The sequence below is a fragment of the Odontesthes bonariensis genome, chromosome 18, assembly GCF_027942865.1.
Source record: "Odontesthes bonariensis isolate fOdoBon6 chromosome 18, fOdoBon6.hap1, whole genome shotgun sequence".
Classification (NCBI taxonomy): Eukaryota; Metazoa; Chordata; class Actinopteri; order Atheriniformes; family Atherinopsidae; genus Odontesthes; species Odontesthes bonariensis.
In genome coordinates, this window is record NC_134523.1 from 28437709 (window position 1) to 28453935 (window position 16227).

General features: G+C 43.5%; 1 protein-coding gene across 2 annotated transcripts; it reads right to left on the reverse strand.

The window, feature by feature from the left end:
- Nucleotides 1-695: 695 nt before the first annotated feature.
- Nucleotides 696-15780, reverse strand: zbtb22a (zinc finger and BTB domain containing 22a). Of its 2 annotated transcripts, none has more exons than XM_075449514.1 (4): nucleotides 15690-15780; nucleotides 12655-12873; nucleotides 6917-7661; nucleotides 696-1815 (listed from the first exon to the last, which is right to left on the reverse strand). In XM_075449514.1, exons 2-4 carry the CDS (start codon nucleotides 12859-12861, stop codon nucleotides 755-757), a joined length of 2013 nt encoding a protein of 670 aa, XP_075305629.1. In that variant the 5' UTR covers nucleotides 12862-12873; nucleotides 15690-15780; the 3' UTR covers nucleotides 696-754. The 2 variants fall into 2 exon arrangements, with proteins under 2 accessions (XP_075305629.1, XP_075305630.1); XM_075449515.1 differs by lacking the exon at nucleotides 15690-15780 and adding an exon at nucleotides 15079-15664.
- Nucleotides 15781-16227: the final 447 nt, after the last annotated feature.

The following is a 16227-nucleotide window of genomic DNA, read 5'->3' on the forward strand; positions in this document are numbered from 1 at the left end:
GCAGAATAGTTTTGCAAATAGCTTAATAAAAAAGCAGTAAACATAACAGAACAGTTTTGTGTATTACTCTTTTGAACGCATTTTTTTTTAATTTAATTTAATAAAAAAAATATATATATTTTTTAAATTTATTTATTTATTTTATTTAGTCATTTATTATTATTATTAGTTAGTTAGTAGTAGTTTTTATTTTTATTTTTTTTAAAGTATTTTTATGCCTTTAATGATAGGACAGTGTGAGAGAGACAGGAAGCAGGGGGCAGAGAGAGGGGAAGACACACAGCAAAGGGCTGCTCGGTGCGGGAGTCGAACCGGGGCCCGCTGCATCGAGGACTATAGCCTCTGTACATGGGGCGGCTGCTTAACCCACTACGCCACCGACCACCCCAGTTAGAAGTAGTATTTTTATTAGAATTGTTATTATTATTGTTGTTGTTAATATACAATCATTGTAAATATTGATAATTTTTTGAGCTACTTGACTAATTTGAATTTCCCCCATTGGGGGATGAATAAAGTATCTTTCTATTCTATATTGTTTTGAGACGCAAAACGCTTTATATTTTAAACCCCAGCCAACTAGCCGGACTACCTTAATCAACACCAAAACGAGGCTGGAACTCGGCTCACAGGACGCAGCAGGGGGTAAGAACATGTTCATAAATGATGTTGCTGATATGGGATGTCATACAGCTTCATGTCAAAAGAGGCGAACTATCCCTTTAAGTGCTGAAAACCCATTTCAGGATAAGGTCTAACTCCCGCTGAAGCCCTCCGTGGCCTCTTCTTTGAAAACGTGACACGCCGTGTTCAGACTCTGCGTTCTCAGCTCGTCCACCATCCCAGAAACGTTGTCCAGCAACCCGCCCATCCCGTCCTCCACGTCCCTGTGGAAGTCCACCTGCTCCACCTTCACCTGTCCCGCTGGCAGAAAGGCTTCCCCTTCGTCAAAGGCGTAGCCGTAGCCGCCGTCCACGCCCGCCACCCGCGCGCTCGCCCCGCTGCTGGACGCCAGCCTCTCGCACCGCGCCTGGTGCCTCAGGAAGCTGTCCCTCCAGATCACCTTCTTCCCACACAGGCTGCACTCGTACGGCCGCAGCCCGCCGTGCGTCTTCAGGTGCTTGGTCAGGTGGTGCTTCATCTTGAAGGATTTGGTGCAAACGGGACACCCGAAGGGCCGGAGGTTGAGGTGCTGCATCTTCACGTGGCGGTCGCGCATGCTCTTAAGGGTGTAGGCCTTCCCGCAGTGGCAGAAGTGGACCTTCCCCGAGTAGGAGGCGCCGGCGAGGGACACCGAGGACGACGAAGACGGGGTGGGAGGTGAGGGCGGAGGTGGAAACGCGGCGGAGGACGGGGACAGATGGCGGCTGGAGGTGGGAGTCACTGAGCCCCCCAGTGGCCCACTGGTGGAGGGCCAGTTCACCTCTGACCCCGTCAGGCTGAAGTCAGGAGACGCCAGCTGCCTCTGGGACACCTGACCCGTCCCGTCCTCGATCTCATCGTAGGTGTCTTTGTTAAAGGTTCCTCCGGAGAAACATTCAAAGTCCTCCTCCTCATCTTTATCGCCGTGGTTGCCGTGGCCGCCCTGGCCTTCCTGCTGAGACCAGGGGGCCGTCTGCCACTGGGGTCTGGCTGAGGCCGGACACGAGGGGCCCGGAGCGGTGCCCCCCGTCCCACAGCCGTGAGCGCTGGAAAGGTCGGAGGGGGCATCGCTTCCAGCCACATCTCTCTGGGCTTTCTCCCTCATCACCTCCACACTCTGTTTCCCTGCAGCATGTCCGGCCTCCTCCTGTTCGCTGGAAACTGGGAGGAGATCTGTCACAGAAAACAACAACAAGCTGCCGGTTAGAAACAGCTGACAGCGAGTGGAATGAGTGGAGGAGATGGTCAAAAGGTGGAAGGTGGTGTAGGTGAGGTGGAGATGGAGGAATGTTATCAGTGAGATACTTCTAATTTCCACAGGTGGTTTTATACACTTTAAAGTAGGGGTGGGCGAAAAAAAAAAAAAATCGATTCATGTACATATCGCGATTTTTTTTTTTATGGGATGATTTTAAAAATCGATTTTTCTCCCCGGAATCAATTATATTACGTCATATCCGTGTCCAGAAAAACTATCCCACGTTTGTGCTGTGTGGACATTTCAATTCATTGTGTAACTGTAAACTTTAAAAAATGCAGTTCATGTTAAATACCTCTTTTTGTCTCTCAGCTGCTGGACTGACTGACACAGGCTGATGTGCATCGTTTATGGGAACGACTTTCATTCTGGAAGCGTATGATCAGCGGCGGTCCAGGCTAGATTTACGCCCTGGGCGAACCATCCCTTGCCGCCGCCCCACCCCAAAAAAAAAAAAAACTTGCCCCGCCACGACACAACAACATATTATAATTCTAATCTTAAATACAAAAAGGTACAAAAAGATACCACATGTAGCTTACAAAATGCCATGTCAATGTATATCAGAAGTTTATTAATTTAAATTATTTAATTTAGCATTAATTAAATATAGCTCATAACAATAAAAATAATCCACAGTCGGGACTTCTTGTTGTGTTGCAAACACAAACCAGTCCAGGTTGCCTTTGGGTGAAATTAGCTGCATGAAATGATGCCTCAATTCTAATTCTAGCTGAGCAAAACTAAAAATCAAATACAGTCGTGGCTAATAGCAACATGTTAGCAAGAGGCTAACAGATAGCCTATAGGCTATGTCCCTCAGGTCACTCATAGAAATCTGCATCCCTTTATCTTTTGCCCATTTCTCTTCTTCTTCTCTTTCTAAACTGGGCACCTGATGGCTTCTTTGGTCTTTCACCATGATGATGATCCATGATGACTCCACATTATTACCTTTGCTTTTCCCATTAACGCCGTCCGTTCACCCGTCAATCAACCGGAGTCACGTGACGTAAACAGATTCACGGAGATGGCTGCACAGATTTTTATTTTTATTACATTTTTTCACAAAACCCAGTTACTTACATGAAGGTATATGGGTCTATGTTCTTTTTAGGAATGAAATACAGTTTATTTGGATTGGAAGCAGTTTGTGTTGTGGCCTGGGATCAGTCTACCTACCTTAAACATAGAGTGCGCCCTGGGCGGTTGCCCACATTGCCCATAGCAAAAACCGGCCCTGCGTATGATTTAGAGATGGGACCAAGTCACACATAAGTCTCAAGTAATTTTTTCTCAAGTCAAGTCAAGTCAAGTCACCTTGTTATTGCAATTTTACCTGCAGAATCTGATCTTTATAAAGTGAAAAGACAAAGATATAAGTAACTGTCAGTAAACATCTGTAACCCCCTAGGTTATATATAACCTCCTTTTTTCTTACTCACCTTATACATTTCTTTAAATGCAATGCATTGTAGGCCTTTCCCATCTTAAACTGTAATAATTACTTTTCTATTTAATGTTGTTAGTGTATGACACTTACCTTTGATGCTTTGCGCCTTGCCAAAGTCTTAAATATTACAATATACACATGTATTTTTGTTGACTTTAAAACACGCAGTAAATGTTGTGTTTGCTATTACCTACTATTTACTACCGCCAGTAAATGCATCAGTTTCCCCTGTTTCTACCTTACTGGTCAGTCAAGGGCAATATCAAGTTTGAGCAATTTGATTGGCTGTGATGGCTGGGGGGTGGGAACGGTAACGGAGGTGTATGCGCCAGCTATACGAACAGCGTCATGGTTGCCGCGTCTGCTAGCACGAGCGGTGTTGATGATGATTTCGTGCCCGCAATATATAGTGGCGCAAGTCGATGCGCCAGTAGTTGCAATCTTCTCCGTCACAGAGGTGGCGCTGCTACGTTAAGGTTACCGCTATTCTACAACCACGAAAGTGGAGAAGAAAACAATGCCACTGTCAAGAGCAGGAATATTGTAATTAATAGCCCCTTTCACACTGAGACCCGCTACCTTAGCGGGTCCAAATTGCCACTTCGACCCGCGTCGAGCAATGTGTAAGCTTGGCGTGTTAGGTGACCCGTGTCGCCTGAAGCCGAGTTCAGGGAGCGTTGCCTAGTGGCAGAGCGTCACACGAAACACATAAAATGCTGGGCGTGTACAATGACGTAGGCACAAGCTATGCGTCGGAGGTAGGGTTAAATACAGAGTGGCTTCCTCCCCAGATGGCGTGGCACATGTCAAAATATGGCCAGTCCAATCGCCCTCTGCCACTCCTGCCGTTGTGGTCATTAACAGCATGGAACTTTTTCCTCATGGCTTTCAGTTTGTTGGTCACCTGCGTCTTGCTGCGTGGGAAAGCGCGCTCTCCCATCTTTCTCGCCAGCCCTTCCAGCAGAGGTCCATCTTTCACCGTCCCCGACATGTGGCGGTAAATAACGTCCTCTGCTCGGAGGCTGAGGAGCTCGCGGACCTCCTTGTCTCCCCAGTTGGCCATCTTAAAAAATGTCTCCAACTTGATGTAAAACAGAGTAAAACTTGTCCTCACCTGTCGCTGTTGATCTCATCAGCTGTTCATCCTGTCTCCTCACGCCACGCCCACGTCCGACCCGCGTCAATTGCTTTCACACCAAACTCGGCTCGGCAAAAAGACTAGGGTCCGACGCGGGTCGAAAGGCGAGTCGAATTGACACGCCAGCCCGGGTCGTCAGTGTGAAAGGAACAGCGGACACGCTAAATTCGCGAATTAAACGCGGGTTCTTCCTCAGTGTGAAAGGGGCTACTGATACTGCTGCAGTATTCGGATCATTTTAATTTTTTAATTCAGTTAATAGAGGTGAAGGTCTGAAGCCCCCGGCATCAACAGAGTCTCTGCCCTCTTCTTTGCCTTCATGTATCTGTCCCGTAGCTTCTTCCACACATTATTACAGAACTCTCCCTCTTTCCCCAAAGTTCTGCCATCTGTCCACCAGTTTTGGGAGTTTACGTGCTCCCTGTGCTGTTTCGTACAGGTGGTGTACAAACGCACCTCCTGACTGAGCCTGGTCTCACATTGGTCCATCCGGTCTGTCGTTGGCGCCGCCAAGTTACAAAAATCGACTGGTGCACGACAACGCGATGCGCCGTCTTTTCAAGGTAAGCACCATGCCTGAAACGTCATTTTGACGTCACGGTCCGCCACCGCCGTGACAGACGCGTCCACTGTAAATCCAGCTTCAGTCGGCAGGTGGCGGCTCTCGAAGAAGCTGGACTTTATGCCGTTGTGGATTATCTGATGTTTTACCAACTAGCGGGAGCTATGAACGTTTTGGGACATGTTGCCTGGATTTTGGAGTTACAGAATCAGACCACGCACGTGATCCAGAGTGGACTGTTGGACCGGAGTTGGAGCAGTTTTGTTGCCGTTCGTTTAAGACTGGAAATCCCAGGTGGGGTGAGTAACTCGTTCCACCTGGTTGTGCTGGGACTGCTATTCTGCGGACGTATGCTAAATAAGTGCTATCAGGCCTGCAACGATTTATAAAGCTACGGGACTGATTTATCCCAGCAGTGCCTCCATTTATGTAACCCGTTGCTCACGTTTCCCCTATGAACAACGCCCAGATTCTCTGACCTACACTCTAATGACTTCTACACACCTGTGCTCTCACGAGTAATGAGTGTTTTAACAGGTAACAGTGTATCTTGTGCATAGAGTGCGCAACTGATCCCATTAACCAGACTAGGCTCGCTTACCGTACAACGGAAAGCAAAGTGCAGTGTAGCTTTAACCTTATACTAAAATAAAAAAGGAAAAATGGTAATATGAAATAACATGCCAGTTTAATAATCGGTACTGGTCAGTAGAATAAACCAAGGGCAATGCACATTAACATGTAACAGTTCACTCTCATCCCAGTAATATTATTATCAATCAACAATAGCACAAGGAGGTTTCACGCCTGTTAATTGGATAATAAACACAACCAGTGCTAGAACAGATAAATCCCAAATCAAAACAAAAAGACAACTTTAAACAAAAAAAGTTATCAAAAAACATAATCAGTCTCTTGCAGGAATAAATCAGTCCCGTAGCTTTATAAATCGTTGCAGGCCTGATAGCACTTATTTAGCATACGTCCGCAGAATAGCAGTCCCAATGATGGCGGCTCCCAGCACAACCAGGTGGAACGAGTTACTCACCCCACCAGGGATTACCAGTCTTAAACTGGCCAATGTGTCCAACCTGTCCACCCCGTATCATATCAAGCTAACGTTAGCTAACTACCGACTAGGCTAACAGGATAATATTAGCAAATTTGACGAGCACTTACTGGTCAGAATGGATCTTCAAATGACGAACAAAGTTCTCGTCTGGCTGTCTGAGATGTTGATGCCGCATGTCTTGCACTGTGCTGTCCGTCTTTTGCCGTCAAAATGGTAATTAGGAAAGCCGAAGACAATAACTCGGTCCCCCTCCTGCTGACATGTTGATGCATATCTGATATGAGTTTTTTCTCTCCAATAAACACTAAGGTATGTAGAGAGGGCATGACTGATTGACAGGGTAGGGATCCAACCATGACGCCATTCTCAGCGCTCCTAAAGGGTAATCCATATTATATTTTCAATTAATTTATTAATTTTATATTCAAACTCAAAACATGAACTGAATAACTCAAGTCATAGTGTCTCAAGTCAAGTCAAGTGCCGAGTCTTTAACTTCCAAGTCCGAGTCGAGTCTTTTATTTTTTGTCAAGTCACAAGTCATCAAAACAGCGACTCAAGTCGACTCGAGTCCAAGTCACAGTGACTTGAGTCCCCATCTCTGGTATGATTCAACTCGTTTCTTTTTTAAGGAGGAAGAAAATTGCAATTACTGATTATATCGAATCGCAATTATCAAGAATCGTGACCAAAGCACATAGTCCCACCCCTCCTTTAGAGTTTCTAAAAAAAAAAAGAAAACACACTAAAGAGAATCAGAGACGGATTGAGTTACCACATCTGAATCTTACCGGCGTGCCGCATGTGAGCGAAGCCTTCCCTCCTCTCCACTCCTTCTCCGACCCCTTCGTCGGCCTCGGTCTCTATCCTCTCCGCCCTCCTCCGGTCCAGCGTCTCATCGCTCTCTCTGGTCTTGTCGCTCAGCCGGTCGGCGCTCTGCGGGGCGACCCGCTGCTGAAGCCTGACTTTCTGCTTTAACGCCTCTCCCCCGGGAACGCCCCCGTGGTGTCGGTTACTGTGGCCGGGTCCATCGTGGGCCGACAGGCCGGTCTTAACGTGGCAGGAAGCCCACACCTCCTCACAGCCGGTGTAATCACTCTCCTCGTAGCTCGGGAGGCTGTCCAGCTGGGAGTCGGCTAAGTGCTGGGCCGCCGAGGGCCGCGAGCGACCCCATCGAGCTAACTGCTGCGGGCGTCTCCAAGTGGCTAATGGCGGCAAGGCATCAGGCTTCCTGTCCCTCCTCCTGCCCTCCCTTTCCACGTACAAGCTCTCTGTGCTGCTTGGAGACTGCTGACGGGAGGCAGAACAAGGATGGGCGGCGGCGGCTTCTCCGGAGGGCCGGGGCCTCTTCAGGATCTCGGTGCATTTGTCCACAATATGCCACATCTGAAGGAAGCTGGCCACCGTCACGTAGTTGACGATGTCATCGTGCACGATGCTCAGCTGGCCCGTGTAGGCAGAGCTAAGGACACTCTCAAAGGCAACGGGGTCCATGACTGAGGGAAGGGAAACCGTGGTCACGTTCTTCAGCAACACCTGTCAGGAGACACGAACAAGAGCAAGCCGAGTTCAAGATTCAAAGGTTTATTATCATATGTGCAGTTAGAAACGTGTTTCCCTGTAAAATGAAATTCTTTGCTTTGCTGCCCGCGCAGCAAATATAATAAAAGATAAGATAAAACAAGCATGCAACAACAATATTATAACAGGATTCTTAAGTAAAATCGAAATATAGAAATAAAAATATAGAAATATAGCCTGTGTACATAAATGTGCAGTAGTGCGCTACATTAGCTGTCTTTGTGCAGCAGTCAGCAGTGAGGTGGTTGGTGATGATTAGGCAAAATTGCAAGTACATTCAAGTAGTCACGGTGAGTAAAAGACAGTTGCAGTAGGACCAAGGGGGTCCGTTCAGTCTTTGGCAGAATTCAGTGATCTGATGGCAGTGGGAAAAAAAGAATTTTTAAATCGGGTGGTTTTGCATTTCACACTCCTGGACCGCTCTGAGCGTCAGAACGTCGATAAGTCAAATTAGAGCGCCTTTAGCCTCGTTTCCACTGTCAGTACGGTACAGGTCGGGTCGCTTTGGGGTCAGCTTTGCGTTCCCACTGTACAAAGGGGACCCCCGGAGTAGGCGGAGAGAGCGCCGAAGCGAACCTGTTTATCCTCCCCAAGGGAACCGGTCCTGTGTGCTCAGTACCCCAAGCAGAAGGGTTACAAAAATGGTAACAGGTACTATGGGACCGGTACGCTTTTGTGGTAATGGAAACACTGAAATAAGGGAACCGTTCTGAACCGACCCGTACCGGACTGCATAGTGGAAACGAGGCTTTTGTGACCACGAAAACCTCTAAAACCTTTTTAGGCCCAATCTGATGTCTGAAAGATGATGATCTGTGACCGATTTCTCACAGGTCAAACCTTTACACACGGACTCGCAATCGTTCGTCTGTCATTAAAGTTTTGGGAAAAGGTTTGAGAGCTGTTTGACCCCTAGGAGCCACCGTACATACAAACACCCACATCCAAATGTAAACTCACAAACAGACTGAGTCTGAATACAGGTTTAACTCATGGGCTGTGTTCGAAACCGCCTACTACATACTTCCATTCTGCATACTGATCGATCAGACAGTATGCAGAGCGTTTACCCACAATGCATTTCGCTCCTGCCAGAGCCGAAATCAGCCGGCCTGAAGCTGATTTCTCTTAAGCTCTAAACTCTGTAAACTTTAGCAACATTTGAAACATTTTCAGGCGAGAAAGTAGTCGTTTAGATCCCCAACGTGTTGAAAACCTGATAAAATACCGGCTATTTACAATTTTGTTCCCATGAATTCGGCGCTACTAAAGCTAGCCGCAGTGAGCAACGCACTTCCGGTTATTTTCACAAAATAAAATACCCGTTGCTTTTTATCATAGGGAAAGCCATTACGATACAATTGGTGCTTTTGTTTTGAAAACAGGAAGTGAACCGACCCTCGTTGTAGCTAGCTTGAAACTGCCGTTTTAACAGGAAATGACGATCGGCGACGTCACGTTACGTTGCATCTTGGGTAGTTTGAGTATGAGTAGTAACCTCATGATGCATACCCAACATTTCGGAGAATCTAGTATGCATCCGGGAACTTAAAAAAAGTTAGTATGAGTAGTAGGAGAAGTAGGCGGTTTCGAACACAGCCATGGAAACTGGCTCACTGGCGTCCTGAAATACACCCGGTATGAAACTCTGGTGCACCCAGTGTTCACATTTTATTTTCTCCTGTGAAGAAGCGAGGACGACGATACGACCCTCACTGACTATAGAGACCAACACACGACTCTCACTGACTATAGAGACCAACACACGACTCTCACTGACTATAGAGACCAACACACGACTCTCACTGACTATAGAGACCAACACACGACCCTCACTGACTATAGAGACCAACACACGACTCTCACTGACTATAGAGACCAACACACGACTCTCACTGACTAAAGAGACCAACACACGACTCTCACTGACTATAGAGACCAACACACGACTCTCACTGACTATAGAGACCAACACACGACCCTCACTGACTATAGAGACCAACACACGACCCTCACTGACTATAGAGACCAACACACGACCCTCACTGACTATAGAGACCAACACACGACTCTCACTGACTATAGAGACCAACACACGACTCTCACTGACTAAAGAGACCAACACACGACTCTCACTGACTATACAGACCAACACACGACTCTCACTGACTATAGAGACCAACACACGACTCTCACTGACTAAAGAGACCAACACACGACTCTCACTCACTATAGAGACCAACACACGACTCTCACTGACTATAGAGACCAACACACGACTCTCACTGACTAAAGAGACCAACACACGACTCTCACTGACTATAGAGACCAACACACGACCCTCACTGACTATAGAGACCAACACACGACTCTCACTGACTATAGAGACCAACACACGACTCTCACTGACTATAGAGACCAACACACGACCCTCACTGACTATAGAGACCAACACACGACTCTCACTGACTATAGAGACCAACACACGACCCTCACTGATCGAAGGGACCATGGTACATAACAACTAAAAAGGCTCCCTTTTTCCGCCTTCTGTTGCACCTGCCCCAACTTTTTTGAGACTTTTTTTTGTCTCTGCCATCAAATTCAAGATGAGTTCCTGTTTTTCATGAAAGATCAAAATGTCTCATTTCTAACATTTTAAATGTTTTCTATCTTCTATAAGTGACATAACTTCCAACGAGTGTGGGAGATGACAAATCGGTAGTCCAAAAATTTTCTAATTGTGTCACTATAAGGAACCATAAGAAGGACTAGAAAGAGCTATTCCTGTGAAACAGCAGTGAGAATGCTTATGAGCTGAATGGGGATGGCTGACCATGCTAAAAGAACTGAAAATAGTTCAATTTTAGCAGTAAAAACTGTTGCTAAGGTATTGATTGAAGGGATTTTGTTATTTTTGTGTACTACCAAACTTAACATTGGAGTCAGTCAGAGAATTTGAGAGGTTGATCTCGGTTCAAGGCTCATAGCTGAAATTCTGTAAATGTGAGCTCTTTAGTAGTTACTTTGGCTGAAAGAGGACAAGTTTTCCCACATTTTAAGGTATAATTTGTTTCTCTAAGTTAAACTGTATGAAAGTTAGAGGAATTTGTTTGAAACATTTGAAACTTATCAGCACGCACTCAACTGTGTGCTTATTCATAAAAATCAAGAAGGAGCAAAATGTTCATGTTTTTGAAACTGTCATATTTCAAAATTGGCCTAAGATTTGAAAAAGCTGAAACAATTTGGTAATAGCTGAATGTCTTGTGACCCATTTAAAGTTTGAATGGTTTCTCTAGCTGAAAGCATGCAGTAGTTGGAAAGAGGAAGATGATTTGGAAGAGCTGAAAGCAGTTTCCATTCATTTGAATGACGGGAAAATTTGAATAAAAGTTGAATATCTTAAAAAGTGTAAAGGTTAAAAACACCTAAAATGATGATAGGAATCTGCTGAAAGAGCTGAACGTTTTGATACCAAAATTGTAGAAATAGCCGAAAGTATGCAGGAGTAGTTAGGTGCCGAAAACTTAAGGAATAATAATAACTAGAAAGAGCTATTCCTGCGAAACAGCAGTGAAAATGCTTATGAGCTGAATGGGGATAGCTGACCATGCTAAAGAAACTGAAAATAGTCCAATTTTAGCAGTAAAAACTGTTGCTGAGGTATTGGTTGAAAGGATTTTGTGATTTTTGTGTACTACCAAACTTAACATTGGAGTTAGTCAAAGAATTTGAGAGGTTGGTCTCGGTTCAAGGCTCATAGCTGAAATTCTGTAAATGTGAGCTCTTTAGTAGTTACATTGGCTGAAAGAGGACAATTTGTCCTACATTTCAAGGTATGATTTGTTTCTCTAAGTTAAACTGTATGAAAGTTAGAGGAATTTATTTGAAAAAAACTGAAAAATTTTAAACTTATCAGCACGCACTCAACTGTGTGCTCATTCATAAAAATCAAGAAGGAGCAAAATGTTCATATTTTTGAAACTGTCATATTTCAAAATTGGCTGAAGATTGTAAAGAGGAAGATGATTTGGAAGAGCTGAAAGCAGTTTCAATTCATTTGAATGACGGGAAAATTTGAATAAAAGTTGAATATGTTAAAAGGTGTAAAAGTTAAAAACACCAAAAATGATAGAAGGAATCTGCTGAAAGAGCTGAACGTTTTGATACCAAAATTGTAGAAATAGATGGAAGTATGCAGGAGTAGTTAGGTGGCGAAAAACTGGTGGAATAATAATAATAAAGAGTGAGAATGCCTTAAAGCAGGGGTCTTCAATGTTTTTTAGGCCAGGGACCCCCAAACTGATGGAGACTTGGAGCAGGGACCCCCTACTATTTATATGGCATACAATTGTGTTTTATATTTAACGGGGCCTAGTGCCGTGTATAAACATAGCTACTCTGTTATTGTACATTCAATACTAAGCTATTCAAATAATACACAGGTTAATATATTCATGTTTTTATTTTAAACATGTGCAAGGTACAGGGTGGCCGTGCCACTGCCATTTATAAACAAACATCTTGCATACAACACTGAGCTATTCAAATAATCCACAGATTTTAACTTTAAACATGCATGTAGATGGGACAATGAATCCTCAAACCATCTGTCGATGGCACACGTTTGCACACAATTTGTGAGAAAGGGGGTCCGCGACCCCCTGTTGAAGACCTCTGCCTTAAAGCATTCTCACAATTAGTAAGTCTTTCAGCTGCTTCCATCCCTCATCACTATCTTACATCAAACGTCTGCAAACTGTGACTCTAAGAGTACTTTGGTGTTATACATTACTTGATGTACTACTTTCGCATCAATAGGGACTTTTCTCTGTCACTATCTGCCACATGTTTGTTTAAATGAAGCTGGACAAAGTCACGAATGTCACGGATCTCGGGTGTAAAAGCGTTTGTGTGTATTACACGTGAAAGTAAGCCGGCCCACCTGGTCGTGGAAGTAAGGTGAGGATGCGGCGAGCACACAGCGGTGGGCCCTGAACACTCGGCCTTGCACCTGGATGGACAGGTCACACAGCCTGCCTTCCTCCCGCTGTCGGTTCAGATTGTCCAAAACAGCCGCCCGGGCGCCAGGGAAACACACCTGGACCGTCAAACCAGCTGGAGCCACAGAATCACAGCAGGTCGGATCCATGGTCACACAGAACTACAGACGAGACCAAAACACCATAGATCGCTCATGTTGAATATTCTGAGTCTGAACAAACTGGTTTTTCTTTCATGGGAAAGAGTGTTTGATGCACGTTTTTGTGAGTGAGAAACTAAGTGAACCCCTGATCCAGCAGCTGGTGGCAGCAGTGAGAAACTAAGTGAACCCCTGATCCAGCAGCTGGTGGCAGCAGTGAGAAACTAAGTGAACCCCTGATCCAGCAGCTGGTAGCTCCTGCAGCCCTTCCAAACAAGCCATACTTGTTCAGTCTGTTTCTAACTGTGCTGTCATGACCTTTAACCTTTAACATGCTGACTGAGGCCCGCAGAGTCTGAGATGTAGCTCTTGGGTTTCTGACCTTGGGGTGACCTTTCACCTTTAACATGCTAACTGAGGCCTGCAGAGTCTGAGATGTAGCTCTTGGGTTTCTGACCTTGGGGTGACCTTTAACCTTTAACATGCTAACTGAGGCCTGCAGAGTCTGAGATGTAGCTCTTGGGTTTCTGACCTTGGGGTGACCTTTAACCTTTAACATGCCAACTGAGGCCTGTAGAGTCTGAGATGTAGCTCTTGACTTTCTGACCTTGGGGTGACCTTTAACCTTTAACATGCCAACTGAGGCCTGCAGAGTCTGAGATGTAGCTCTTGGATTTCTGACCTTGGGGTGACCTTGCTGGGACGTCCACTCCTGGGAAGACTGACAGCTGTCCTGAATGTTTTCCACCTGTGAATAATATTTCTCTCTGATGGACTCAGACGATATCTCTGCATCATCAAGGTTTCAGGCTGCAGCAAACTGTTTTTTCTCTTATGCGTTCACTGATTCCACCACTTCTCAGTGGAATCATATCTTTAAGTCTATGTTGATCGCACACAAAGTGTAAAACCTTTGCAATACTAACATTTTAATTAGGGCCAGATAGTTTGGAAACGGCCTTATAACCCTTCCCAGGTTGATGGGCAGCAGCAGCTGCTTCTCTAAGATCTTTGCTTTTCACATAACTGAATGTGTCTGATATAAATGATGTAAATTACAATTTAATTTCAACTTGACTGTTCAGTAACTGCTGAAAATAAACCATTTCTGTCTTTGCACACACTTTAAAACTGCAGATTAAAAAGTAAAAAAACAGCAAATAAAAGACGTTTTTGCTTGAAATAAGCAAAAAAAAATCTGCCAATGGAACTAGTGAAAATCGGCTTGTCAAGATTTCTTGAAATAAAATATGATATTTAGGACTTTTGAGTTAAAAGTGATCTTGAAATTAGCTTAAAAACCTCTTCAAATGAAAAAAAAAAGCTTGTTTCATGTGATACGTGACTCAAAAGAAGATTTTTCAAGACTTTTTCATTTAACAAGATATTCCAGATGTATTGTACTGGGATATTGGACCGAAAAAAAAAAAAAAGTTTCAGTGCAATCTGTTGGTTTCCTTAGTTAAGAAATTGTTTTTGAATTGGCTCTATATGAACGAATTGCACTATTTTATGAATAATTATGATTACAATTAATTGAATTCCAATTGGCTTGAATTGGACTTTATTACCTAAGTGCCTTGAGATGACATGTGTTGTGTTTGGCGCTATATAAATAAAAATTCATTGAATTGAATTGTATTAAAACAAGTCCCTACACTGGAAAAAATCTAAATCTTACCAGGTATATGTCTCATTGGATATCTCATTACACTTGATATAAGACACAACTGCCTAACAAGCACCATTTCAGCCAGATATAGGGACTTGTTTGAAGACAATACATCTTGAATATTTTGTAAAATGAAAAAGTCTTGAAAACAAAATTGTTTTGAGTCATATTTCACATGAAACAAGCTTTTTTTTCTACAGATTTTTCTACAGATTATTTAATGTTTGACAGCAGAATAACTAAGGTGCTAACTCACCGTTTAACCTCTTGTGTCTGATAAAAAAAAACATTAATTAGCTACATGAGCTAACGTTAGCTTAATGAAATTATAAGCTTAAAATGCACCGCTTTGCACACATTTAAAGTTACACACAGAGTAAAATTAGGTCTGAATGAAAGGACCAGCTGACAACTGGAACAGTTTTTGGTTCCCTGCCAATTTGCTTAGTTCGTATGTTGCCACTTTCTACATTGTGCTATCTGTACACTAGCTAACCAGTGAGCTAGCTGCTAGCAGTTAGCGTGATTAACGTTGATTACTTTAAGTACTTTACCTTAAGGTGTCCAGATCTTTACCTTTACAAGATAATGTGTGAGTTATTTGCAGCAAAACATCGTAATTCGAGATGTTCAGATACAAAAAGTAAATCAAGCTAGCTGATGCTGCATTCACTGTACTACGGAAATGGAAACGTACAAGCCCAAATCACGTCACTTTTTAACTTTTTATGGTTTTCTGAACTCAGGGACTTTAAAGGTGCTTTTCTACTTTGCTATAGAAAATAAATGCTCGTCCGTAGTGATTATATTACTGATACTTTATTTATTACTGAGGTAATAAATGAGCTAAACATACACAAACGTACTTTGGTGTTTAAACAGATCAGTAAATGGCTGACATTCAGCTTACAAAACATACATTGTTGAATACTGACGTCGGAGATGGGAAACTTAACCAAATTTATGAGTAAAATCCGATTTCTTTTCACGTTTTTCTGCAACGTTTCCGAGTGTGGTGGCAGAAATTCCCATTTTTTCAGTTGCCAGTGAATGCAGCATCACGGCATCAACCTGTTCGGAGGTCCAGCTGACGCTGAGAGCGCGTCATACGCCGCGCGCGCGTGTGTCCGTGGTCACAATGAGCTCATTGGAGCTTAATACACACCTGCGTGGTCGGTTAATCGGTGTGATTACGGTTATTAATCCAGGAAGGTGCCATAACTGGACGCCCCCCGCCTCCCCGTCCCGACCCGAACTGCCCGAGTTAAATTAAAGGGCCAGTACACCCTGAAAATCCCTCCTCTTTGCGTCACAACTGTAACCTTCTGTTTATTATATTAGATGTGTGATGAATATAATCACACATTATATTATAGTTTCAACTACTTTTATTGATTTTTCACAATGAATTATCGAGCAGACAGCAATAACAATAATGAAATAAAATAAGTAATAGATAAGTACATTCAGATATCTTAAGAAATATACATATACTGTATATATTTAAAAAGGGTAAATAAAATAAATATAAAATAAATAAATGTGTAATAAAAATAATAACAATAGTAGTAATAATAATGATAATAAGGGTAAAATAGAATAAAGTAAGATTAATTAAAAGATAAAATAAAATAAATAAATGAATAAGTAAATAAATAAAATAAAGTAAATAACAATAATAATAATACTAATAGTTTGACGAA